Genomic DNA, 26378 nt, shown 5'->3' on the forward strand with positions numbered 1-26378 from the left:
CACATCAGCTAAAGGCTAATGGACAACAGATGCAAGGGACCACATGCTAGTTAAAAGATGCTTTAGAGGGAGATAAGGAGAAAAAGAAGGGTGTGTGGGATATATATATATATATATATATATATATATATATATATATATATATATAAATTACATTTAATATTTTTATTTGACAAAAGTATTTTGTAAATATAATACATAGCACCAGGTTATTCAACAAGGGAAAGGGACCGTGGACTACAAGAAAAACATTTATAATGGAAAAAAATGACTAATGATCAGATACACATTTTATAATTGAATATGTGTTAAAACAATGCTTTAAATGATTATGATTAGTTAGAAATGGTAACTGGGATATTATCATTTAAATTTCCGGGTTAGTAACATTTTTAAAAGTCTATGAACTGTTTTCTGTTTTACAAATATTTTATTTATATAAGATTCAAGATTCTTATTCATCACATACACAATTATATAGAGCATATATAACCAGCAGTGAAATGTGAGTCAGGTCCCCTCCATGGACAGTGCAATTATTAAAGAATACAACACAGATGAAAAGAAACATAAATATAGCTATGAAAGAATTATATAAAAGTAAACAATAAAAATATAAGAATAAAATATAAAAAAGATGTATACTGTAGAATTAAATATAGAACACAAAATAATGTGCATGAAAGTAAACTGTAGTCTTAAATATTAAGATACACAGGGATGTACAATGAACATATGTGCATTATACTGTATAATAAATTTATACAATTACATTTTAAAAGTAATTTATTGCTGTCATAGCAAAGCTGAATTTTCAGCAGCCATAACTCCAGTCTTCTAGGTCATGTGGTCCTTAAAACATCCTTTTAACAGGCTGTTGCTTAAAAGCCATTTATAAATATAATCAATTTTTAATGCAGTTGTTGCTGCTTACTATATTTCTGGAACCCGTGCTACTTTTTTTAGGGTTCTTTAATAAATAGAAAGTTCAAAGGAACAGAATTTGTCTTAAATGTCACGTTTAATCAATTAAAACCCCAAACATGCACATTATTCATTACTGACAATACATCCAAAACAGGACAGTCCTTTAAACCACAAAACTCAAACTCAGACTTAAGTGCTTGTCAGTGCAGGAAAGGTTTAACTCTCTTCCGAGTTTTCTCATTCTCTCTTTCCCCCTCCCTGCTTTACTCTTTCTCACTCTCTCTGTCTCAGCGCTGGGCAACTTGTGTTCCCACAGTCTGACCTTGTCTCCGTAAAATGGATGGGTCTCCCATGGTTCATCGTTAACCAGAGAAAATTCCGCTGGACAAAAGTGGCTGCGCTGACATAGATGTAGTTCCTCGGTACGAGGGTCAACATCATTGCTCTTTTCCTGTAAGTCCGAGGCAAGTTGGGAGTTTGTGGTGTACCCCCCACCACGTGACACCCAAAGCTACACTATCCAAACGGGTGCAAGAGCCTTACTGAATAATATTACCTGTAACAGTTATTAGCATATATAGCAATAAAGCTTAAAAAACTCCCATTGCTAATTAAGCACATATGAGGAATCGTCTGATTAGAGACTAATTATTCTAGCTGTTATTCCTCAGGCCAAACCAAGAACCACCGAAGTGCTACGGTAAGATCAGACAGCTCATAGTTAGCTAGCAGACATGTACGCCAGCAGACATGACACATGCCAGAGTGATGGATGTGTGTCCATTCAGGGGAGGTGACAAGTATAATTGTTTTGCTGTGGTCGACCGAATAAAGTGGGCTCCTTTTCCCGAAAGCTAAATGTGTTTTGCTGTAGGCTTTGCATGGATACCTATGATGAGCGGTACAATGGAAGCTGTTACCAGTCCATTGCTAGCAAATGTGTTATTAAAGAGGGCATGAGGATGTGTTTGGAGGTGTGCTCTGCGACGTTTAAGGGCAGCCATTTAGAGAAACAGACTTTCTCTTCATTATGCCAACGGAAGCATAACATTGTTTTGTTCACCTTGCTTGATTGTTGTGTTTGTGCTTATCTTAGTGTCCAGGTGTTTTCAATTCACCGTTCAGAGCAGAACCTGATGAGATGGAGCTGAGGCTGAGAAAAGTGAAGCCGCTTCTAGTGCGATCGGCTCCTAAAGAGAGGAAGACCCCTAATATAACCCCTGAGCTCTCTTACCTGATGCCAAAACGGGAGCCACTACCACCCATTCACAAAAAACCACAGGTGAGACATTGCCCTTAAAGGAATAGTTAATGAAAAAAATACAAAATAATTCAATTGTCTTCATTTTCTGTTCCTTATCTTGTTCCTAAAATGTATACTGCTCTTTAGTGGAATACAAGACTACTTTTAATCTTTAAAAAGAGATGAAAAATAATCAAAAAAGCAATCAGTATGGCTTGTGTGCTTATTCCAAGGCTTCTAAAGTCATACAACATAATTATTGTTATTTACTGAAAATCTTGACCTCTGTGCAAGCTGTCCTTGTTGTTTTAATGAGTAGCGATGTCTTATTCATGAGCAAATGTTTTTAATGAGTCAGATTCGATGTATCAGTAGATCCAGTTTACAAAACTGTTCTGAAGGATTTGTTCATGAATCATAACTAACTGATTCTCAAGCTCAATTCTCATGACTTTATAAAACTTGGAATATACAGTTCATGGAATGTTTGATGGCTCCAGTGCTCTATTATCATAAGGACGTTCTACTAAAACATTCTTAGTCATATGAATTTAGATCAACATGGGTCAGTAAATACTGACAACTTTTATTTTGGCTGCAATATCGCCTATATTGTTCCGAAAATTCTGGCAAAAAGCTGACGTTGAAGTTGTTATAGGAACATTTATTTGTCTTTTAGCTAACTTGCACTAAAATCTGCATTTATATTCATAACAAATGTCTCACCACCCCTTACTGGGATATTTTGTCAACTCGAAGTATTTGTAGACGTCCCTCTAGACTCTACAACTGAAATGGCCTCAAAAAGATGACAGAGTGTGGTGACAATTAACAAAAGAGATCTTGAGATTACTATGATTAAAGCCAGGATTTATTGCCACCCTGAGATCATTTTGAAAAAAACTTGCCGTAAAAAATGGAATAATATCATTTAACGTGCCTGGATACCACCAAAGCATTTAGACAGCCAGATAGCCGGTGATAAGCACTCCTGTCAACCCAAGCCCCTTCATTCCATGGATCCCATTAAGGGACTCTCAGCAAGGGAATAGCGCAACATGTAAAGGTGCCCCGATAAAGAATATCTTTAAGTACTTCTAAATCTAGCATGTCATCTTGTCCAGCTGTGAGGGAGATTTGATGATATGTATTTGCCATTTGTGTTATTTACGGTCCATGACTTTTATGGTAACTGGTTCTTATTATTGGTTTCTATTAATGTAAAACATAAGTGAGCAGAAATGAAGCGTGAGTCATTTCTTTTTATTAGAGCCCAAGTTCTTCTCCCTGGGCTGGCTTTTCACCCCAGCTGGGCCGAGTTATTGGGAATTCATTATAAAAAAAAAACTGCCACATCTTTCACACAATGTGCAATAGATGAAGATGCATTATTTATCTACATTTTGCCCTTACAAAGACCCCCGAATAAGCACCCACCCTCTTTCTCTCGCTCTCTCTCCCAATTATTTGTGGTCTGAGGTGGAGCATCTCTCCCTGTGTGATAAGCATCTGCGAGTGATAGATTGATTATGTGTATTGTTAGGGGAAGTAAGGGGATTGGTCAGTGTCAGGTGCTGATCTGGTCTTGATAGTATCAAGGGCAGAGAATGTTGCGCCAGCATGAATTAAAAGCAACAATGTCTGAAGGTCACATTTAAACTAAGAGTAACCAAGACAATAAGTTATGCATGTGGAGCCATGACACAAGTGTGTTTGTGCCAGTTCAGAAGGAAAACTTTCTGTTCAACTAAACACATCTGAAAGCTTGTGTGTCAACATGTTGGGTTTTTATGTTAAGAATAACTGAGGCTTGTGGTACAGAACCATGGTATCTGTCTAAAAGAAATGAGATAACATGGTAATGTCGTTCATTCTGGACAAGTACCATGGTATTGTTTGATTACCATATTCCTATGCAAATGTATTTCCATTTAAATCCAAGGTATATATAAAGGTGTTACTTTTTATCTATAGTGGTTTGGTGATGTGGTTAAGAGGTCAAGTCAGACTTTATTTATAGACCATATGCAAGCCTAAACTTCAGAAATGCAATCTAATGTTACACGATTGAGAACACATACTGTAGATCAATCAGTTATTAAAAATCTGTTAGTAATGAGGAATCATATATGCATTATATACGCCAATGTAAACCAGATTTCTTTGCAAATGAGTTTAATGATTGATTCAATCAAGTGTTTGACATTTCTAAAAAGCAAATAAAAAAAAAAGAATTAAATTACGTAAATATTTCCCCAAAATAAAAAGACTATTATTGACACGACTATTCTATATTGGCATGTAGATTTGATTACTTGAAGTCTCTACCACCTCTGCTTCTTCAGGCCCTTCACTATATGGTCGGGGTATCATTATCAGCACTGGTCAGGTGTGTTAATGTCTTAGATGAAAAGACTGGGGCTTTCGAAGGTCCAGCTGGCCGTCCACAGGGGCCTCATCAATAATGAGGCAGGCGGGTCTGGGCAATAAAACATTTACCTTATCCCCCGTACCTGTCAGGGCCCCTTTCGCCCACCTCTGGAGGTGCAGCAGCAGCGGCATCGGCCCCTGGAGCCAAGCCTGCGCGTGGCCACATCCATCACTGCCCTGGAGGAGGCCAGAGAGGAGCTCAAACGGCAGGAGTGGAGGACTTGTGTCATCGACCAGGCGTAAGTTACACACACACAAGCACTCGCATGTACACATCCCCGCACTAGAGATTGTGTGAAATGCATGTATGTATTGATTTGGAGCTGAATACAATCAATGAAACATATTCTGTAGCAGAACCTACTTAATAATGAAGTGTAAAATCACTGTACAAGATCTCAATATGATCCAGAAAGTATTTGGACACTTATGGTGTGGCATTCATACATATTTAAAGGGAAAAATGTAAATTCAGTCATCATTTAAACACCCTCTTTTCTTTTATATCCTGGATGTACTTATTTTTCTTCTGCGGAACACAAAAGATAATTGAAAGGTTAGATATATATATATATATATATATATAATATATATATATATATATATATATATATATATATATATATTTTTTTTTTTTTTTTTTTTACAGTGAAAGTCAGTGATGCTTAAACAACACCATCTTTCATTATATGAAAACGAACTGTTGAAACATTCCTCAAAACATCATATTTTGTGTTCCGCAGAAAAAAAAGAAAGTAATACATGTTTGGAACAACATGAAGGTGAGTAAATAATGACAGAATTTTCGTTAGTCAATTTGTTTCAACAGTTATGCCTTTAAGCCAAATTTAAAAATGTGTGAATGGTACTGAATAAGTACTTTCTGGAGCCACTGTACACCTTATCTTATCTGTACAGTACATTTACACTGCATTATCAAGAAGGCTTACTGTTCATTTACATTTTTTTTGTGAAATTAACTGTCCAAATACATTTTGAGGCCACTTTAGATGTTAATATGAATGTAGAATAATATTTTTAAGTTTGTGTAAATTGTTTAGAGTGCTTGGTCTTTATATATGACATTGTCTAGATGCACATTAATCACACAACAAGAGAAGCCCCACATTTCTTTTCTCAAAGTTCGAAACAGATGGTAAAATCTCAAGTGGGGTTAGTTCCTAAATAAGTTAACAGACAACAGCAACTCTGGCCAAAAATACAGCTTTTTTGACTATCAATAGCCCTACACTGTGTTTCATTTCATCATAGCAGAGACATTGTTAGCCGTCTTCTCTGAATATATAATTATTGCAGTGGATTATCATAAGAGCATTTTTCACAACGTTACTTGAACAGTGGCATCTCTGGTTTTAAAACCCTTCCGTTTTATTTTAATTACTAGCTCAATGTGCAGTGTTTTTTAATCATGTTTAATTTTTTTTTTCTACTTGCTCCAACTTTAAACAGTAAATTAGCTAACCCCATTAACACAGAATACCCCAAACAGGCTGTAATAGGAGAGGTGGTTACTGTGCAAATCGTATTATACATGTGGTGTCTGCAGGGCATGGCGAAGCATGATTAGAGTCTTTTTGATCCAGGATCCCACTATCATTTCCTGCTAATTTCCTCCGGAATGTTTCAAAGAGCTACCGAAATGTTGCTATTCTCTTTTTTTTTTCTTTTCACCACCAGCTTAATTTCAGTCCTAGTGATGTCTCCTCAGCCTCCGATGCAGATAATGCTGAGATGGATTACCATTATTTAGAAAAAACAAACAGCTCCATAGTGAACTAAACTAGTCGGCTTATAGTTTGACAAGGAATAAGTAGTTGGACTGTGAAGTGTATTTTAATAAAAAATATATTTTCTATACTTTTTTTAAACATTGAGAACTACATTTTTTTATATTTTGCCAGGTACACTTATGTTTCATGTGGTAAATCCACTAAATAAACTTATTTTATTAAAGTCAGAAAAAATGTGTTAATGTTAGTGAATTGACAAGGCTAAATTAGGTTGCACAAACAATTCAAATGAATGATTTATTTAAAATAAATAAGTAAAAAAAAAGTTTAATAATATCTAAGGAATGATTTATATATATAAGTTTTTCTCTTATTTATAATTTCTTATTAATTAATTAATTAGTCCTTAATGCTGTTCTTTTTAAAAACCAATGTCACCCAACAAGCTGGCTTACATATTTTTCTTTTTTCTCTCCCTCTTCCTCTTCTCTGTTCTTTCTCTCTACTTCCTCAAACACTCCCCCTTTTCCTGTTTTGGTGGCCTCCTAGGGTGTTGTCACTGGGCATTGGTCTGCACTGCCAAAAGATCCCCTGCGAAAAGTCAAACTTTCCTTAATGGCTTTCAATGAATAAAAACTACCCTATTAAAATGCAATTCAGTGGCAATGAAAGCAGTAAGTGAAACAGCCGGCAAGCAGCAGAAGCGTTGTGTATTCTGGGACATTGGGGCCACATTAATTTTTGCTCGGTGATGTCCGTCCCATGTGCACATTAGCATGGGTTGCACTGTAATCTGTCTTGTAGGGAGGCTTGTGTCTCTAGTGGATAAGGATGTCTATGGGAGATTGGGCCATTATTTAAAGGGCCAGCACGGTGTTTGATGTCACCCCCTTTTTTGCCTTGCACCATCAAAGCTTTACCAAGCATTATTGCTTATGTGGTACATACATGACAGGAGAGGCCCTCTGATAAATAATGATCTCGTTCAGGAAGGAAATGACTAAAGAGAGTGTCGAACAAACTCCAGTTCTGCCAGAAAGTTTCACTTCAGTTGGCCCAGCCAATATTATTATTATCTTTTCCTAAACAGATGTTTCAGAAAGTATCAATGCAGAAATATGAGACAAAATCTTTGATCTAACGATCCCATCTGTTTTTTGGTTTGTTTACTCTGAATATGTGCCAGTTCTGCACCGTATTTGTGCAACTCTTGCTTTTCCAGGCGGAGCGATTATGGTTACATTTTTTGATTTCATGAAAGAGGACAGGGCTTCACCTGTACCTCTGGTTTCATCATCAAAAAAGGGAACAGACACAACAAGCATTGGGAATAAAAAATCTTTTTTTTCAGATTGTGTTCACAGAAATGCCAAGGTTGTTGGTTGTTTGTTTGTTTTGTGACAAGCCAAGCCAATGCCCAGCGGACGTTTACCCAGCCTCGCACAGACACCTCTTGTACCGCACTGGATAAATCTTCCTCCAGGCAAAGTGTCTTGGGTACAATTTACAAAATCAACCTCCCTGTAATTAACATCTGGCATTTTTCCTAAGTAACCGCTATTTGCACTGAATGTGTGCCCAGCAAACACGCCGCATGTGCAGAAACAACCTCAAGACATCACAACGATTAAGAAGCGATTTGGGTTTGGAAATGATCTGGACTAGAATGAAAAGTGCCTGTGAGGGAAGGATGAGGCGACGTGGTGATGCATAAGTAGCATGTGCTGTGTTGTGAAAAAAGCTGAATGTTAGCTCTTAGCAGGCACGTTAGCCAAGACCAGACGCCAGTAATTAGGCCGACACTGAGATTAAGCTCTCCTTTTTCATGCATAAAGGCTAAAAAGACTAATGTTGGAAATGTCAATTTTTGGTCAGTAAATGTATACTTTTACTTTTTAAGGGACCAATTCTCATTATTAACTAGCTTATTAGCATGCAGTTTATTGACATAATGTTTTTTTATTAGAACTTATAAAGCACATATTCTGCATGACTATATTATACACACTTAATCCTACCCAATACCTAAACCAAACATTTACATTACTATTAATAAGCAGCCAATTAGGTGTTTATTGATGCAATAGTCTTAGTTAATTGTTTGTTAATAGAGATAATTAGACATTAAAATAAAGTCTATCACAGTTTGCACATAAATATTAAGCATCACGATCACTTTCAACAGTGATGATAAAAAGGAATGTTTCAAATCAGTATATTAGAATGATTCTGAGGGATTGTGTGACACTGAAGACTGATATTAACTCATCTTTGCCATCACAGGAATAAATTACATTTTAAAATATATTAAAATATAAAACAGTTATTTGAAAGTGCAATAATATTTCAAAAAATCACAGATGTTACTGTATTTTTTTTAAATAAATGCAGCCTTTGTGAGAATAAGAGACTTCTTTCAAACAAAAAAGTCTTGCTGACCCACACTTCTGAACAGTAGTGTGTGTTTTTTTTTTTCAATATTCATTGTATATTAGCTTATGAAGTATATCTTAATTCCTATTTCTGTGTTCTTCTCCACAGTTTTCTTCCATTTTCAAACACAAGCCGAAATAAGCAGTACGAGGGCATGATGCGTACCTCCACCCCCTTTGAACAGGTGGCATATGGGACCAAGCACTTCCGGGAGGAGCACAAAGAGTACCTCAAGGGGAAAAAGGTACATGTTTCGCTAGCATGCACATGTAGACCTGCCAAAACCCATTCTGTGTGCTGGCATGATTCGGGAAGCGGGATATGGGATCTGTGATGGTAGTGGGAGGGGGACCGACCGATGTTCATTCTAAACCCATGCACCCCCACCAAAACAACCTCCCTGTTGAGCGTCGCAAATTTGTCAAATTTGACAGCAATTTAATAAATACCCACAAGTAAATGAGGAGAAAGCCCCACCACCACAAAAAGTCCTCACATTAGGTAATTGACTGTGTCTCTGCTGAAGGCCGTTCATGGATGAGAGTTCTTTATTGGCTCTTACCAGCAGGCACTACCCTATGCATCCAGCGCAATTGCCCGGAAATACCTCCTCCGGAATGAAATAAATAAGAGAGCCCCTACTGCTGACACCGCTCATGTATGCTTGGCTGATATTAGATGTGGCAGCTCAGTTCCGCTCTGCGTTTTAATTGTTATCTGTATGGCATATAATGTTGGACTTTTTTTTTTTTTTTTAGAGGGAACAGAATTCATCAGGTCATTCCCTGAATACATCAGACACTCAAAGTTCTTGGTCTAGCTTCACCATATCTATGCCATTCCGTAATACGTCACAAGTTAAAAGACGTGGTGCGTGTTTCTCTGTGATTCTTTTGGAAAGTAGCCCAGTGTGTCTTGATTTATACTGTGAAGGTCTGAGGCTTGTGCTCACACCGTCTGACAGTAATGAAGACTCAGCATAACGAGCGTGCCTATGATCAACATAATTGATGTGGCAGAGGACACCATATTAAGGATTATCACTGATCCATAGCTAAACAGGAGGCAAACCCTCAGCCTCAGGGGTGATTCCCTACCCTGAAGAGCTTTACCACTGTATTACATACGCTACTGTTCAAACGGTTCAAAGTTTGAGATCGATACAATTTTGTAATATACATTAAAAATGCAAGGATGCATTAAATGTATCAAAAAGTTAATTGAAAGTCATTAATGATGTTACAAAAGACTAGTATTTCAAATAAATGCTGTTCTTTCTATTCATCAAAGAAAAAAAAGAATCATGGTTTCCAGAAAATTATTAAACATTAGAACCCTTTTCAACATTGATGATGATAAATGTTTCTTGAGCACCAAATCAGCACATTAGAATGGTTTGGTTTATTTGCATATTAAAATGATTTCTTGTGACACTGAATACTGGAGTAAATACTGTTTAGTGAAATTACATTTTAAATTAAATTAAAATAGAACACAGTAATTCAAAAAAATGTATGTCACAAAATTCAAAGAAACGAGAATTTGATAAAATACAAATAAATAAATAAAATCTTACAGACCACAAACTTTTGCATGTTAAAAGCATAATAAATATACATTCCTATTGTGAAATATAAAATCATATTGTGAAAGATTACATCAGTTTATATTCTGATACATATATTTACTGTGATTTTTTTTTTAGATTTTATATAATATATATACATATATATATATATTTTTTTTTTCATATATTTACTGATAGGTAATCTCACAATTTCAAGAAATAAAGGCCCCATTACTTTTTTGGTAACTCTTTACAATAAGGTTCCATTAGTTAATGTTAGTTAATGTATAACTAACAATGAACAATACATTTATTACAGTATTTATTCATGTTTGTTCATGTTAGTTAATGAACATAGTTGTTCGTTGTTAGTTCAAGTTAATTCACAGTGCATTAACTAATGTTGTAAAGCACTACTTTTGATTTTATTAATGCATTAGTAAATGCTGAAATTAACGTTAGCTTATATTAATAAATCCTGTAGATTTATAATTCATTCTTAGTTCATGTTAAATAGTTCATGTTAAATAAAGTAGTTAACTAATGTTAACTAATGAACCTTATTGTAAAGTGTTACCCTTTTTCAACACTCGAGGTTTCATATGAACAGGCATGAAGCAGTAACCAATATTGTCCATGGCATTCTTGCGTTTGATCTGTTAGCACATGCCAGGCTCATTAACCCTTAGCAAAGCTGCCTCAGTGTCTATAATTAATGCAGCTAGCTCATGCAATGAACACACAGCAGTTCTGCTTTGAATGGATTATTCTTTCCCCTCAACACTATTCGGATGAGTTATCTGGAAGAACTCGCTCATTCTCTCCCACCTCATCATCAAGGAGCCCATCCATTCCTCTATCACTGGGGGGTGCAGGGTACGTTTTGCTTGTCTAATTATTTTGTTTGCTTATATATTTATTTAAATCTTTCTCTGGAGAGTGCGACTGCAGAGCTGTTTTTGATTAATCAAAATGCATTAGACTTCTAAGAGAGTAATGTACTCCAAAAGATGCCCTCCATTTAACCCGGGTCAGACAGAGACCCAGACACCAGAGGCACTGATGATCCCGTGAGAATTACACACGTTATGATGACGCCACTTTAGATGGCTTTGATTTGGATATTAGATTTATGCAAACTGCAGTTAGAATATGCATCTCTGTCTTATATAACAAGATACTGCCTGCCTTTGTGTACCTTATATAATTTTATTTATTAAGATTTTTTGTTATGTATGTAAAAAATATTTTATTGTAGTAAATACAATAGTAGAGGTAAATAGATATGTAAAGTATATTAAAATCTAATATATATGTGTGTGTGTGTGTGTGTGTATATATATATATATATATATATATTTTCTTTTTTTTTTATAATAGATAAACATTTCTTATTTTCATACATTTTTCTATGAAAATGTAATGTGGAAAATGCCTGAAAAAGGTATTTTGTGTTGGGTACATTTTTCACATCTCTAATTTCTCACAGGAAAAGCTTCGTCCCTTGATGACGATCCAAAGCTTTGAAATATAAATTGATTTTAAAGAGGAAATTAGATGGCACTTATTACACTGTCTAACTAGTTACCCAGTGTCATTTGTCTGTGGCTTGATGAATGTTCCACGTTTGCCTACCTTTGACGGTCACCAATGAGAAATACATTGCATGCAAACCTTTTTTTTTTATAAATCTCCTAAGCCCCTCACTTTTTTTCCTTTGCATTGACTCGCATGAAGATAATGATGGATATGGTAATTTCCAAGTGCATCTCTGATTTAATTATACCCATTCTCTTTTTCCTTTCTTCTCCATTCATTTGTTCATCCCACCCCTCATAGGACCCACACCTTGAGATGTGTTATTTCCCAGATTAACATGTCTTAACCTGAAAGCAGTGCTTGGTGATTTATCTCAATTGTGGAGATAAAAGGAAGTGATGCAGGGAGGATTACAGAGGCTTCAGACATGCTCAGATACATAACTAATGAACTTTGCCTCTGATATTTGAATCTAGATCTTTTTTATGCAGCTCTTTTGAGGTCCTATATTTTCTTTTAAGATTGAAGTCTATTAGAAACAAAATTTTTCCTGTACAAATGAGATCTTTACTGTTTTGGATATAAACGTAAAATCTGTATCGTCTGTCGTTTTTCCTCTTCCATTTAAGGCAGTTTCTTAGGCACAAAACTAACTGTTATTGATATATATTATTTAATCGAAATACAAACCTATATATATAATTTTTAAAGATAAACTAAAAAGTGTCAAATAAACGTAAAATATTTACATTTTTATTACGTGAAGCCCTTTTTTCCCTTGAATAGATCAGTTGAAAAAAATTGACTGTCCCTTAGTTGTCATTTTCAACAAGTTTGTTATTATACAGTTTTAAAATAATTGTTTTTATCAAAAGTTAAGCGCACTTTGCAACTGTGTCCATAAAGAGAATGCTTTAGATTAAATATAAAACCAAGAAAAATCTGTTGATTTCACTTGTGAGCAGATTATTTGAATATATAAGTAATTTCTCAATTATACAAAAAAAAAGAAATACTATTTAATTGTGTTTAGGAAACTTAAATTGATAGCTAAATAAGTCAGTGAGGTCCAAAAATGCTTAATGTAATTTCCACCTCAAAATCTAATGACATTTAAGATAAAAAAAAAAAAAAAAAAATGCTGTGGTGCAAGTACAATTTACACACTGTTGGGCATTGTTAGGAAACTAATTAAATTCACCAGTCAGTAAAAAGTGTGTTTTAAGAGAGTTTAATTTCTATATTTCCACAAGTTTTTGTAGCAGAAGAAACACCCTTAAATGGAATCAGAGTAGGGCGGTATTCCAGTGATTTGAGCTGTTTCAGATATGAAGTGACTGACGTCCACAGCGGTGTGTTGTCAGGCCAGTTGTGGATCAGAAGTGATGCAGACAGACAGAGAGGCACAGGATCCACGCTTTTCCCTCTCCTCTGTAATTAATGCATTAGTTCATAGCCCCTTGACAAAGATGACCCTTCATCAGGCTGTACGCCGGCCGCTGGATAGCCAGCCCTGCGTTCTGATTTTTGCATCATCACCACCCATTCGAACAAATTGAACCACCAGGGCTAATTATGGTGGCTAATAAAGTGCATTGCCTCAGTGCAAAAGCCTCTCCATCGTCTTGCATTAGACTTTCATCAATCATGTTTTCAAACTGATATATCTTAGTGCCAGAATACCAGCACAGCCTGGGCCTACATTTATTTTCTCTCTCTTCTATTTTAATGTTGCTTCAGTAATTGCTTTTCCAAACTCCCTTTGCTAGACCTCCAATCTCCATTGTCCCCCCGCCGAATATCGCCTCTAAGCACAGCCAGAGCAGATTTTTTTTTATTTTTTTTTTATTGTTGTAGGCAACTGGAATATTTAGCCTAAAATGATGCTTTGTTAGTGGCTGCTCTTGTTAATCACTGGTGGAATAATGCATCACCTTGATGTGTGTGATATATGAGGTGTGTTTAAATGCGAATGATATTCATAATGAGCAATAAATAAGTGATATAAAAGTAGGACAACCTGCTTTGACTCCAGGATAGGAAATGGCATGTGAGTGTTTCTATTACATGCGCGCACACACACACACACACACACACACACACGCACGCACACGCTCATATTCCAGACCGGACTACATTAGTGACCAAGCGCCTCTGGGTGATTCACTATATCCATTTTATAGGGATATAAAATCCCTCGGCCTCTTCATTTGCCACGCAATAAACAATTCGGCTGACATGCCTCTCACTTTTTTTCTTAAATATGTATCAATTAACTTTACACCACCTTCTATTATGTCAGCGTTTCCTTTTTTATAGTCATTCATATAAATAGTAAATAAATATAATGCATCATGATTGATTTGAAATGGCCTTTGCCTTAAACATTAAGAAATTTAACATCATCCTTCAACAGAAAGGATAATTTCATAATGTCAATCACAGATGACTTAAGTTACCAAACCCAAACTTTTGAACGGCAAATGCATAATATATAATATGACTTAATTTCTTGCTATTGTGGAATATAAAATCATATTGTGAGATATAAGATATCTATTCATATTTGAGACATACAATGATTATGATCTTTTTTAAAGGCTATTTTAAAGAAATATGCATTGCAATGATTTTATATTTTGTAATAATCATTTTTATTTGTGTAATATTTTCTCTGTTTATTTTAGTTTGCACCTAGCTTTAGAAAAAACACAATGCAAATGAACATTGTATTGTAGGGCAGAGTGAGAAAAGCCTCCAAAAGTCAAAAGTACTTTCCTGACCCCCAGCTCTTTTACACCGTTTCCTCCATCTGTGCTTTCTTCTATGCATGTTACACAAATATGAACTGATTTCCTCTGTCATTTTGACAATAAAAACAGACCCTTCTGAATTTCATCTGTGCTATGGCTCATGCAGCTATTGAAGGCTTTTGAAAGCTGTTGAAGTTTCTGCATAGCATGAATTGAAATCAGTGTTACTGTACGATAGCTTCCAAGGACAGGGATCTGTGTTACATGAGACCTGTTGCTGTTCAACAGAAATCTCATTTAAATGCCATGCACTAGGTCTCTTCAATTGAGACAGAAGGATTACTTTAGCCACACAACATTACATAATTGTGTGGAAACTGCAGCATTCTGGTATTGCCAGTTAATCTTGCTGAAATTGCCTGTGTGTGAGAGTGTGTGTTGGTTGACTGAGAGCCATATTAGGGTCTTGTCACCTGAAATAACCTGATTACATCAAGTTTATGATTTTCAGTGACTTAATTGTCAAATCCGAAGCATTCTGAATAGTGCAAGAATGTAAATTAAGGATTTAGATAAGAATGATTATCCACAGAAATGTTTGCTTACTGAAAAAAATGTTTGCATACCCTCAAATAATTAGACAGTCCTTACATCCCCTCTGCAAGATGTTGAAATGAAACCCAATAAAATATATTGATTCGTAATGGTTTAGTGTTTTTTTAAATGCGGTCCACAAAAAATAATAATAATAATAATAATAATTATATATATATATATTAGGGCCGGGACTTTAACGCGTTAATTGAGATTAATTAATTACACAAAAAATAATGCGTTAATTAAGATTAATTCATTACAGAAAAAAAATTCCCGCATTTTTAATAACTTATTTTTGCACCGCGGAACGTTTCGCAGCTAGCGTGGACTTTACACTTTATGTTGAACTATGTATTATTTTGTTGGTGCAACTGGCAGTTTATGTTGAACTCTTTATTGTTTTGGCCAAGGTTATTGAGGGTTGGACTTTGTATGACCTCTGAAGCAACAGAGAGATGTTTTCTAATAGTCAAGGTTTCCAATGTTCTGAATGTAATTGACAGTATTGTGTTTTACTTAAAAAAACACTTTACAGAAGGTTCCAGCACCTATAAGCTTCCTGAATTTCTGAAATGTACTATTTCTAAATTGTTTCTAAATATGCTATTGCTACACTTCATGGCAAAAATTGCACTGGTCTGCTAGACTTGGTTGAACAAAAATAAACTATTTTGTTGCTTAAGCTTATGTATTCAGTCATTATTCAATGGTATACAATAAATCCATGTGAAAAAAATTACTTCTCACTGTTCTCAGGTCAAATATTTATATGCGAATAAATGCGATTAATTTCGATTAATTAATTACAAAGCCTCTAATTAATTAGATTAATTTTTTTAATCGAGTCCCGGCCTTAATATTTATATATATATATATATATATATATATATATATATATATATATATATATATATATATATATATATATATGACACTGACTAAAGTAATGGCTGCTGAAAATTCAGCTTTGCCATCACAGGAATATTAAAATAGATTTGTTTTACTTACTCATAAATATTTGCATAATATTGCTTATTGCCTGAAACCATGTGAAGCTATCAGTCATGGATTTATTTTTAATGTTTCTTTTTTTCATCCCACCATCTTTAAAACCTATTGTAATTAATGTTGTCATTGCGGTTTCTTTTTTTTTTTTTTTTTTGCAAGTGGCTTCTGGTTTTTCAAAAGTCTTTTTCAGTGAAAAAAATAAATAAAACTATGTTAGGTTTATGAAATGCACATTTCATCAAGCGTTTGATTAAGGCGATATAATTATACACTGTCATGTCAAATTGTGCTGATTATAATATAGCATAAAAAGCTTTTTTTTTTTATTGATGTTTTTGTAGACCATTTTTTTTTGGATAAGCACATATCAAATGTGCTTTTGGGAACATAAGCTCTTTATAATATAAAATCTTAGTGCAACATTTTTTATATTTGTGCAGAATCAGCATTTTTACGTTACCAAAAATTGTATTAGTCCACAAACAACAACAAATACTTTAATGTGCATTTGGCCATTCAAAAGTGTAAAGGCTACTCTCAGTTCCCTTTAGAGTGAGTCAGGAGTAGCCACGTATGAAAGAGTCCTCTGCCATTTCCCTGCCGGCCCGTATAGAGCTGTGCAGAGGGAATTACGCCGTCAACTTCTCACTAGCTAAAATAATGTAAACTCATTTCGGCTGAGGCCCAGCTAAGATGTCAGCGTGTATGAATGCGAAAAGTGCATTGGACACATTAGGACTTGACAGGGGCCCTTCTTGAAATAAGTGAAATTAATGGAGCTCTTTTCATGTACGACAAGGCCGCGGCACCCCTTTCAGTCTGCTTACAGTCAGAGAAAAGTCAATACTTTTTTATTACTCCGGGCTGACCTACCTTCTGCACTACAAGTGCTAGCTGTGCTAATTGGTTTCAGTTGTGAGGGGGAAAAAATAGAAAAGCTTCATTCTGAAGAACATTGGAGCAAATAAATCAATCTCATATTTTTTATCCCTTGACTGTTTTTATTGGGTAATGTTGGAGGGAGAGGCAACAAATGCTTGGTTAAAATATGGGTTCGATGGGCTAAAAAGTGTCTTAAGTGCCCTGAGTGCTTATCTGAAGTCTTCTGTTGTTCCACTGCTGTTATGTAGCTGTTAAATGAAACACACTCTGAGGTGAAAGATAACAAAGAACATGGGCTACGGCTATTTTAAGAGAACAGGTTGACGTGACAAATAAGAACATCAGCTAGAGGAGAGATTCATTTTATACATTCAAAAGGACTGAGGGCACTTTAGAAACGTGTCTGGCTGACTCCAATTAAGGACATTTGTTATAGTCGGTTATGAACAGATGCTTGAACTCTGAAACATTCAATATTTGACTGTAGAAAGAATAAATATGTCATATATAACAAGATATAAAATGTTTAATGTTGTTGTTGTTAAATCGTTTATTAATTTATCATTTCATTCATTTTTAATTCATTCAATCAATTCATTATTATTAAATGATTAATTCATTTATAAATCAAATTAATATAAAATTATCAAAAATAATGTAATACGTATTAATAAAATAGTTTGAATTAAAACACACACATATCCTTTATAAAATAAAAACACAAATAATAATAATGATATAAATTCATAAATAATAAATTGTTATAGCATGTATAGTTATAGTAAATGTATATTTTATGTTTTAATTTTGCAGAATTCATTCATTTATCAATTTATTCATTTTTATTTAACCATTAATTCATGTGTAACTAAAATTCATATAAAATTGTAGAATTAATATAATATGTATTAATAAATTATTTAAAAGAACACATACACACATACATATTCTGGATTTAAAAAAAAAAAAATCACAAATAAATAATACATTTATAAATAATTAATTGTTGTAGCTTAAATAAGTCAATATAATTTATGATTTTTATAAATATTTATAATTTTGCTACATTCAGTCATTATTAATTATTTTATTAATTATTCATTAGTTCATTTATAAATAAAACCGTAGAATATACAATGCATCAATAAAATTATTTGGCGAAAAAAAAAAATAATAACACAAAAAAATAACAAATAATAACTAATACTAAAATAAATTCATAAATAAACTCTTGTAGCTTAAATACAAGTCTGTATATACTATATATATATTTATATATTTATAATTTTGCAGCATAACATTATAAGACAATTAAAACATTTGACAATCTTAATATGATCTATATTATGTAACGCGCTTATTTTTCAGTGTATGTCAGTACAAATGAGAGTTTCTGCAATGTTTCTGATGCCCTAGTTTCACCTCTGTCCATGAGAATGAGTTCTGTCATTCACAATCTATCTCTGATTACCTCCTCTTCTTTGTTTTTATGTATTTGCTTCTTCCTCTGCCCTTTGCCACTGCAATTGCGAACTCAACTAGTCTCTCAACCCCCTATTAACTAGTTCAGTTCATACATACTGTAGCAATCTACACCGACTGGCATCAGTCATTAGTCATCTAATTATGAGTGTAAAACAAATCCTTGTTTTGGAACAACAATCAAAGTTTTTGCAATAATCACATTTTTTAAAAAATGATTTTTTTTTCATATAGTGAACATTCTACTTATACAATATCCTTTTGCATTTCTTGTGCAGTTGTTAGAGTTAGTGTGGGTGCTGTTTACAAGGACAGCTAGCTGCAGCATTTCCTGAGGCCAAGACACACAGATGATTGTCATGGTGGCGTACGCTGACTGACAGAGGGATCACATGCATGCCTGCCAGAGGGAAACAGTCAGCGCCCCAGTCTATGACATTAGTTTGTCCTTGCTCAACTTCTGCTTTTTTTTCAGTCTTAAAAAATGAAATATATAATTAAACCGCCTTCCTCCCAACCTCCCTTTCCTCATCCAATTCTTACTTCAGCTGTTATTTCCATTTCAACTCCAGCAACGCTCCTCACAGGCTCTCATATTAAGCGGTTGTGGAGACGAAGGTGGCGTGTTTTAGACCAGGTCAGCCTCTAGGGGGGGTCACTGAGAGCCAGTGTGCTTGGAGAGATGCTTTAAGACAGCCTGTGTAGCTGCTGCAGCAACTAGGCCACTAGCAAAAGCTGAATCCAGTCCAACTAAAAATATCTGACGCAGATATTTTGTGCAGTGCTGCAGAAAAAGAGGGCAGGAATTGTTGTGGCTCATGTATTCATCATTAGCTGGCTGACTGGGAGAATGTATTACAGCAGTGAAGAAGATCCAATGCTAAGTTAGGGAGCAGAGAGAGAACGATAGTCTTTCTTTCTGCGTGTAGCCATTTTAAACACCTTTTAACTCCTAATTATAGATCTAAGTGGAAATAAATCAGAGATACATTATTAGTTTTGCTTGTAGCTTATATTTTGTAGTCATATATTGCACAGTTGGGGAACTGAAATGATTAAACTTTTAGTACACTCTAAACAATACTGGGTTAAAAACAACTCATCTTGGGTTATTTGGCAACCCAGCACTGGGTAAATATTAGACAGAATACATGCTGGGTTATTTTGACCCAGGTGGTTGGGTTAAATGTTTTTATCCGACATGCTGGGATGTTTTATTTAAGTCAACCATTGTTTATAAATTATTATTTTGCTGGCTTAAAATGTATTGGATTAAAAACCACACACAGAATTACTAGAGGCAACAGCAATAATATCACATATATTTAAACAAAAAAAATTACATTTAAAAGTAGCATTTTAATTTACATGTATTCAGCCGTTCTTTGTTATTTCTTTTTACCTAAATAATGCTAATTGGTGTGTCGTCAAAATCGGAGACGATTTAGGGCTGCCGGAAGTGGAAGGGAAGTGGAAAAACTTCATACTGCCGCCTCGTGTTACACTCGTAGCTGAAAGATGCCATGATTAACTTTTTTTTTTAGCAAGGCATTTTCATCAAACAAAGCAACCGCTGCTGATGCAACTGACTGAGACCTCGTCATTACAGTATGTCGCATTGCGCAGAATAATACAATTTACAGAACAGTAAAAATAACCAAATAAAATGACCCAACAGGCTGAATCCAGCATTTGCGTAAAAAAAATAAGCCAACATTTTTTTGTGTACATACTGTAAAACTTTATAATAGACACACTAAGTTTTAATAAATGTTAAGTGCATTAGGAAATGAAATGATTGGCGTGGCGTGGATTGGCGTGATGTACTGGCCACCCATTTACATTTAATCATTTAACAGATGCTTTTCTACAAAGCGACTTACAAATGAGAACAATAGAAGCAATCAGACAAACGAGAGAACAACAACAGTATACAAGTGCCATGACAAGTCTCAGTTAGTCTACCACAGAACCCGTAGCTATCTCTCTCAGAACCCAAGGATAGGATACGCAAGAAAAGGTAAGTGCTAGTGTTTGTAGGTCAAGTGCTGGCGAAAAAGATGAGTCTTTAGATGTTTTTTGAAAATGTGTAAAGACTCAGCTGTTCTAATTGAGATTGGGAGGTCATTCCACCAGCTGGGCACAGTCCAGGGAAAGGTCAGTGAGAGGGATGTTGAACCTCTTTGGGATGGCACCATAAGATGTCATTCACTTGCAGAATGCAAGCTTCTGGAGGGCGCATAAATTTAAACTAGTGAGGTTAGGTATATTGTTGCCGTGCCAGTGGTCGTCTTGTAGGCAAGCATCAGTATCTTGAATTTGATGCGAGCGGCTACTGGTAGCCAGTGTTACCTGACAAGGAGAGGAGTAACATGCGCTTTTTTGGTAAATTGAAGACAAACCCTCGCTGCTGCATTCTGGATCAGTTGCAGAGGCTTGATAGTACATGCAGAAAGGCCTGCCAGGAGAGCATTACAATAGTCCAGTCTGGAGAGAACAAGAGCTTGGACAAGAAGTTGTATGGGGTTGTTCTGACAGGAAGGGTCTAATCTTCCTAATGTTGTATGAGGCAAATCTGCAGGACCGGGTCGTTGTAGCAATATGGTCTGTGAAGCTTAACCGATGATCGATCACAACTCCTAGGTTTCTGGCTGTCCTGGAAGGAGGTATGATTGACAAACCCACCTGTATAGAGTAGTTGTGATGAAACGATGGGTTAGCTGGAACCTCAAGCAGTTCTGTATTAGTAAGGTTGAGCTGAAGGTGATGGTCATTCATCCAGCTAGAAATGTCACTCAGACAGGCTGCAATGCGAGCAGCTACCGCTGGATCATCTGGTTGGAATGAGAAGTAGAGTTGAGTATCATCAGCATAGCAGTGATAGGAAAAGCCATGCTGACGTCATGTAGATGGAGAAGAGAAGTGGTCCAAGTACTGAGCCTTGAGGAACCCCAGTAGCAAGAAGTTGTGACTTAGAAACCTCACCCCTCCAAGACACCCTGAAGCATCTATCTGAAAGGTAGGACTTAAACCACAGGAGTGCGGTTCCAGAGATGCCCATGTTTCTGAGGGTGGACAGTAGAATCTGGTGATTAACTGTGTCAAAAGCAGCAGACAGATCCAGCAAGATGAGTACTAAGGATTTGGAAGCTGCTCTTGCCAGTAGCAGGGCCTCAGTATTCTGAGTAAAACCATCAGCACCATTTATAACGTGGCCTATAGCTTATACTAACACTTTGTTTAGTTTGGCAAATGTATGGTACTTGCATCGCCTTGGCCTGGAACGAGCATCGGGAATGAAAGTCTTGATGGTTTGGAGTTTCGGTCTGTAGGAGTTGCAATCACCTTCTTCCGAGTTTGAAGAGTGATGAATTCCAAAGATTTTCTGACTTAATGGTGATTGGGAGTTTCTTCCAAGTGGAAAGTGAAAAATAGCTAAGAGAGGCATCAGCTGAGATCCTAGGATCTCTAGTGAATGGATAGTCAAGGCTGAAGGCTTAGTGGTCCAAGAGAGTTCTACCTCATCCTCTTAGGATCTAAAAGAAACGCAAACTGAAGGCAGGTCACTGATGTGAGGCCTTTAAGGTCTGAGAAGATTCACGTACAAACTACTAAAGGTTCTTAGAACACTACTATGTTGCATAGGTATAAACATATAATATACACTCTCAATCAGATCATCAGAAGATTAATTCATAGAGACCAAACATGGGATATGTAAGATTACATGAATGAGTAGTTGTACCATATAGATAATAACCTGAAGGAAATGTGTGTTGATTCAAAGTAAGGTTTTCCTGTGAACTAATTTCCTAAGGGTAAATGAATTTTGAGTTGTGCTCTGCCTGGATTCCTATGAACAATGAGACCAATGATATCAGCATTGGTAGCTATGGAACCAGGGCCTGTTCTGCTTTTCTGGGGTGTTAGATTTATTTCGGGAGAAGGGTCCATAGACCCTCATTAAGTAGTATTTATTTAAAATAAATAATAAATCTTCTGGAACATTTGTATTCTCTTTCGGTCACTTTTGAAAAATTGAATGTATCCCTGTTGAATAAAAGTATTCATTTCTTTAAATACATAAATAACATCTTACGGACCCAAAAACTTATTCTTAAAAGGTTTTAAAGAGACATACTTGATACTTCGACATAACTGAGAACTCTGAGTAATAACGTGTGTCTGTGTGTGTGCTAAATGGAAAAAACTATAATAATTGCCTCATCTCTGCTGAGTGTAAAACAGTTTTTCAAACTGCTGACATCCAATCAATGTGCTTATCATTTCAGCCCTTCAAGACAGTCTTCACTACCTGCCACGTCTTTGACAAGTTTGGACGACTGTACTCCGACGCTGGTAATATTGTATGAGATAGCCGAGTGGAAAACTGACAGAATCAATAAATAAATGAAATTAAATATCCAATCATGCATCATTTGTTTGTCTGGTTCAGAAAGTGCGAAGGTGAGATGAGGTGAAGAAAACATTCGATGCCGCATTCAGAGTAAAAACATCTCGTCCTCTTAGCATAATTACATGCTATTTGTATTACGCACAATTGCTTTTTGCACTCAGTATCAGCAGTGTTGATGAAAGAATTCTTTAATAGCAATGATTTTGATCCTGGAGAAGAGACTAATGAAATTCCTCCATTAGTTTACGCATTTACTGATGTCACACGCAGATTCTTGCATCACTTCCATCAATCACCTCATTGCATCGCGTTTTGAAACATTTCCCATGCATTGTTGCCACAGAAAATAAATGTCATTTAATTTCAGTGAGTGGGAAAAGGTGAAGGCACTTATCCAGTCTTCTGCTACAGAGGTTTCATTTCCACAAATAATTCGGAGTGCTTCGTCCTATTGTGTGAAAATGTGTGTGTGAGGGCCTACAACTGTACGAAGCATATCCTAGCCTGCATCGCTACCAGCACCCTGTTGATGAATCTGAGGCATGGGTAGCAGTAATTTGGAGATGCAAGGGCTATCTCTTTGATTGCTCCTGGTCTGAGGTAGTCCATCACTTCATAATAACTCACCCTGCTGCTGACTCCTGCCTCTGAAAAAAAAAAAAAAAAACATGCTTTTCCATCACGGCGATTAGAAAAAGCCCTAGTTGGCTGATCTGATTACTCCCTGTTTTAACGCTAAGTTTGACCCCATGTTGGGAAAGCAGCACCCTGCTTATGGCTACCGGACATGTGGGTGTTAGACAACATCCCAGAGCTGATGTGCTGAAGAGATGGCCTTTGTGATGGTTCATGGAAAAGCTTTCAATCAGATTATTAGCTGATGATGTAGCACCTGGCTAAAAACAACATACTAGATGTGGCATTTTTTTAAGTATTTCAAATACATTATTCTCAGTTTTCACAATACTATCATAGCATGATTTGTAAATACATGTAGTTTGCCAATCTTTTTTTAGATAATGAAATAATGAGAGTTACAGTAATGAAGAACTTCACAGAAGCCCCAGATCTCTGAGTGTGGGCTCACGTAGAGTGCTTTTTGATGGGCTATCTAGACAGGTCTTGGCTTCAACTCCACCATGGAGCCCAGCCAACATGCACCGAAGAGAATGAGGCACGCTGACGGCGGGAAGTCCTCTTCATAGAGTGAAGCCATATGCAAGAGAGAGGATACGCCACTGAGGAGGGAAAGAATGAAGAGGAGCGGTAAAGCTTGCTAATGAGTAGAGACAGGGAAAATATGAAAAAGTCTTGTCTTCATATTCCTGTCTCTGGGAAAACTTTTTCCCTGGCTAAAAGGGTGTAATAGATATGAAACATGATTTTTACATTTTGTGGATATATTAGATTCTTAGTTATACTACTGTTCTTCAGCAGCATGTCCAGATCTATTTTTACAGAAGATATAAAAAAGTGCAATTTTCACATATACAATATGCAGGTTCTATAATTAGATTCTTTAAAGTAGTGAATTAAATTTAAGTGGATTAGTTTTAAAAGACTATAAATTAAATTTAAAATTGTATAAATGTTTTTCTAAAAACATGACCAAATACAAAATGTATGTTATTTAACTTTATTAACGTAATTTAACAATTCATGCATGCATTTTCCTTTTTGTTTGATGCACATTTTTTGTGCTACTTCCATTAAATCACTACTTTAAAGTATCCGGCAATTTTCTTATTTCAAAACAATGCAAATGACGTTTTTTTTTTTTTTTTTTTTCAAACCTGCACCAAAGGTGCCATACATAATTTGTCAGCTGGGGATAACTCTGAATTTAATTCACAAGAAAAGAAAAAAAAGAGAGAAACAGCAGCTTCTTTAACAAAAAAACAAATCTTGTTTGTGAATTACTTGTGACATTCATCATGACTGTATGCTGTAAAACTGGCAGGAGTTTTTTCTAAAGAACCTGAGCTATCATTCATTCTTTCTGGCTTTGAGAGAATGACTGTGTGAGGCTGGTGGTGAGACTCTGGGTCGGTCCGGGGTTTGGGGTCAGAGTCATCATTCAGACCATCACTCACACAGAAGAGAGGGGGTCCAGGCACGAAGGGTGGGGGGTCCTTCTACTTGGTTTCAAAGCCAATAGCTTGGTTGTGCGGGGGAGCCGGCGAGAGAGAGAGAGGGGGTCAGAGTGCTGACAGTGAAGTGATGGGCTGTCTTAGTTCACCGCTGAGCCACAGCAGGACGTGTCAGAGTTGCAGGCTCACTGCCCGCGCTGGCTGGCCTCCTACCTGTCTGTCCACCCCAGCTTCTCAACTCACTTCAAAATCTAGCAGATCTCTCTCATTCTGCCACCCTCCTAATTTTTCTTTGTAATTATAATGGAGATGACACCGCATGCAAATGGGATACAATTATAAAGGGATACTACACCCAAGAATTTACATACATTTACCAAACATTGACTCAAAATTTTTCACATTGACTTCCAATATTTGATTACCAACATTCTTCAAAATATCTTCCACAGAAGTCATTTGGGTTTTGAACAATATACGGATCAGTAAATAATGAAAATTTTCATTTTTGTGTCTGTCCACCCAAAATTCATAAAATTTCAAAATAGTCTCCAGCATATGTTGTTATATTTAAGGAAATACAGGGATCATATTTTCAATAAAGGAAATTAAGTTTATTTTAGGATGGTTTGAGATTTAGATTTTTTACGTTATTTTTCTAACAAAAAGCAAAATTTCCAAATAAAAGAATTATATGGTTCTATTTGTTGTACTGATATTAATATATGCTAATTAAAAACATATATAATAATTGTATATAAGTATAACTATTTCTTTTCATAGTGGGGTTTTTAACATTCAAATTTTAATAATGAGATTGATCATGACGAGAGTGGAAGATGTTTAAAGTTTTTCACTTCTGTAAAGGCTGTGATCATATAACCCTGAAGTTGAAGCTAATGATCGACAATTATCTTTTCATGCATTTGTGATTCTGAAGGAATTTCGTCTGCTTCAGTTGACGATTAAATGCCAAATCTGGGTTGCCACCTACAGCAACACATAGGCTTTCATCCATCTTTCCGAAACCTGGAAAGCGTTTTCAGCCTTTCATGCAAATGCATCTCATTTGAGACTAACGCATGGCAATCTGCAAAATTAAAAGACACAAATCTCCTCTATCGTCCCCTGAGCGGAGAATGAACCTTAAGTAGAGACTGAGCGCTTTGTAATCTGCGTTAATGTGCTTGTAGGCATGGAATTTGAATTGTTCAGAACGGAGCGGGCAAGTTGAGATGAGAGCCCGCCAGATGCTGTGG

At 35.8% G+C, this 26378-nt stretch overlaps 1 protein-coding gene across 1 annotated transcript; it reads left to right on the forward strand.

Annotated features, from left to right (window-relative positions):
- The first annotated feature begins 1939 nt into the window (after positions 1 to 1939).
- On the forward strand, positions 1940 to 23184 carry LOC113078454 (spermatogenesis-associated protein 17-like). Its single transcript, XM_026250768.1, has 4 exons — positions 1940 to 2209; positions 4691 to 4839; positions 8893 to 9028; positions 22905 to 23184. The coding sequence occupies exons 1-4, from the start codon at positions 2069 to 2071 to the stop codon at positions 22983 to 22985; spliced, it is 507 nt and encodes a 168-aa protein (XP_026106553.1). The 5' UTR covers positions 1940 to 2068; the 3' UTR covers positions 22986 to 23184.
- The last annotated feature ends 3194 nt before the right edge of the window (positions 23185 to 26378 follow it).

This window comes from Carassius auratus, unplaced genomic scaffold (genome assembly GCF_003368295.1).
Source record: "Carassius auratus strain Wakin unplaced genomic scaffold, ASM336829v1 scaf_tig00025755, whole genome shotgun sequence".
NCBI lineage: Eukaryota > Metazoa > Chordata > Actinopteri > Cypriniformes > Cyprinidae > Carassius > Carassius auratus.

Excerpts from the sequence above, each read along its gene's own strand:
- LOC113078454 (XM_026250768.1), top strand. The coding sequence starts at position 2,069 with ATGGAGCTGAGGCTGAGAAAAGTGAAGCCGCTTCTAGTGCGATCGGCT. Across the intron at positions 2,210-4,690 it reads CCATTCACAAAAAACCACAG|GGCCCCTTTCGCCCACCTCT; the intron begins GTGAGACATTGC and ends CGTACCTGTCAG. Across the intron at positions 4,840-8,892 it reads ACTTGTGTCATCGACCAGGC|TTTTCTTCCATTTTCAAACA; the intron begins GTAAGTTACACA and ends TCTTCTCCACAG.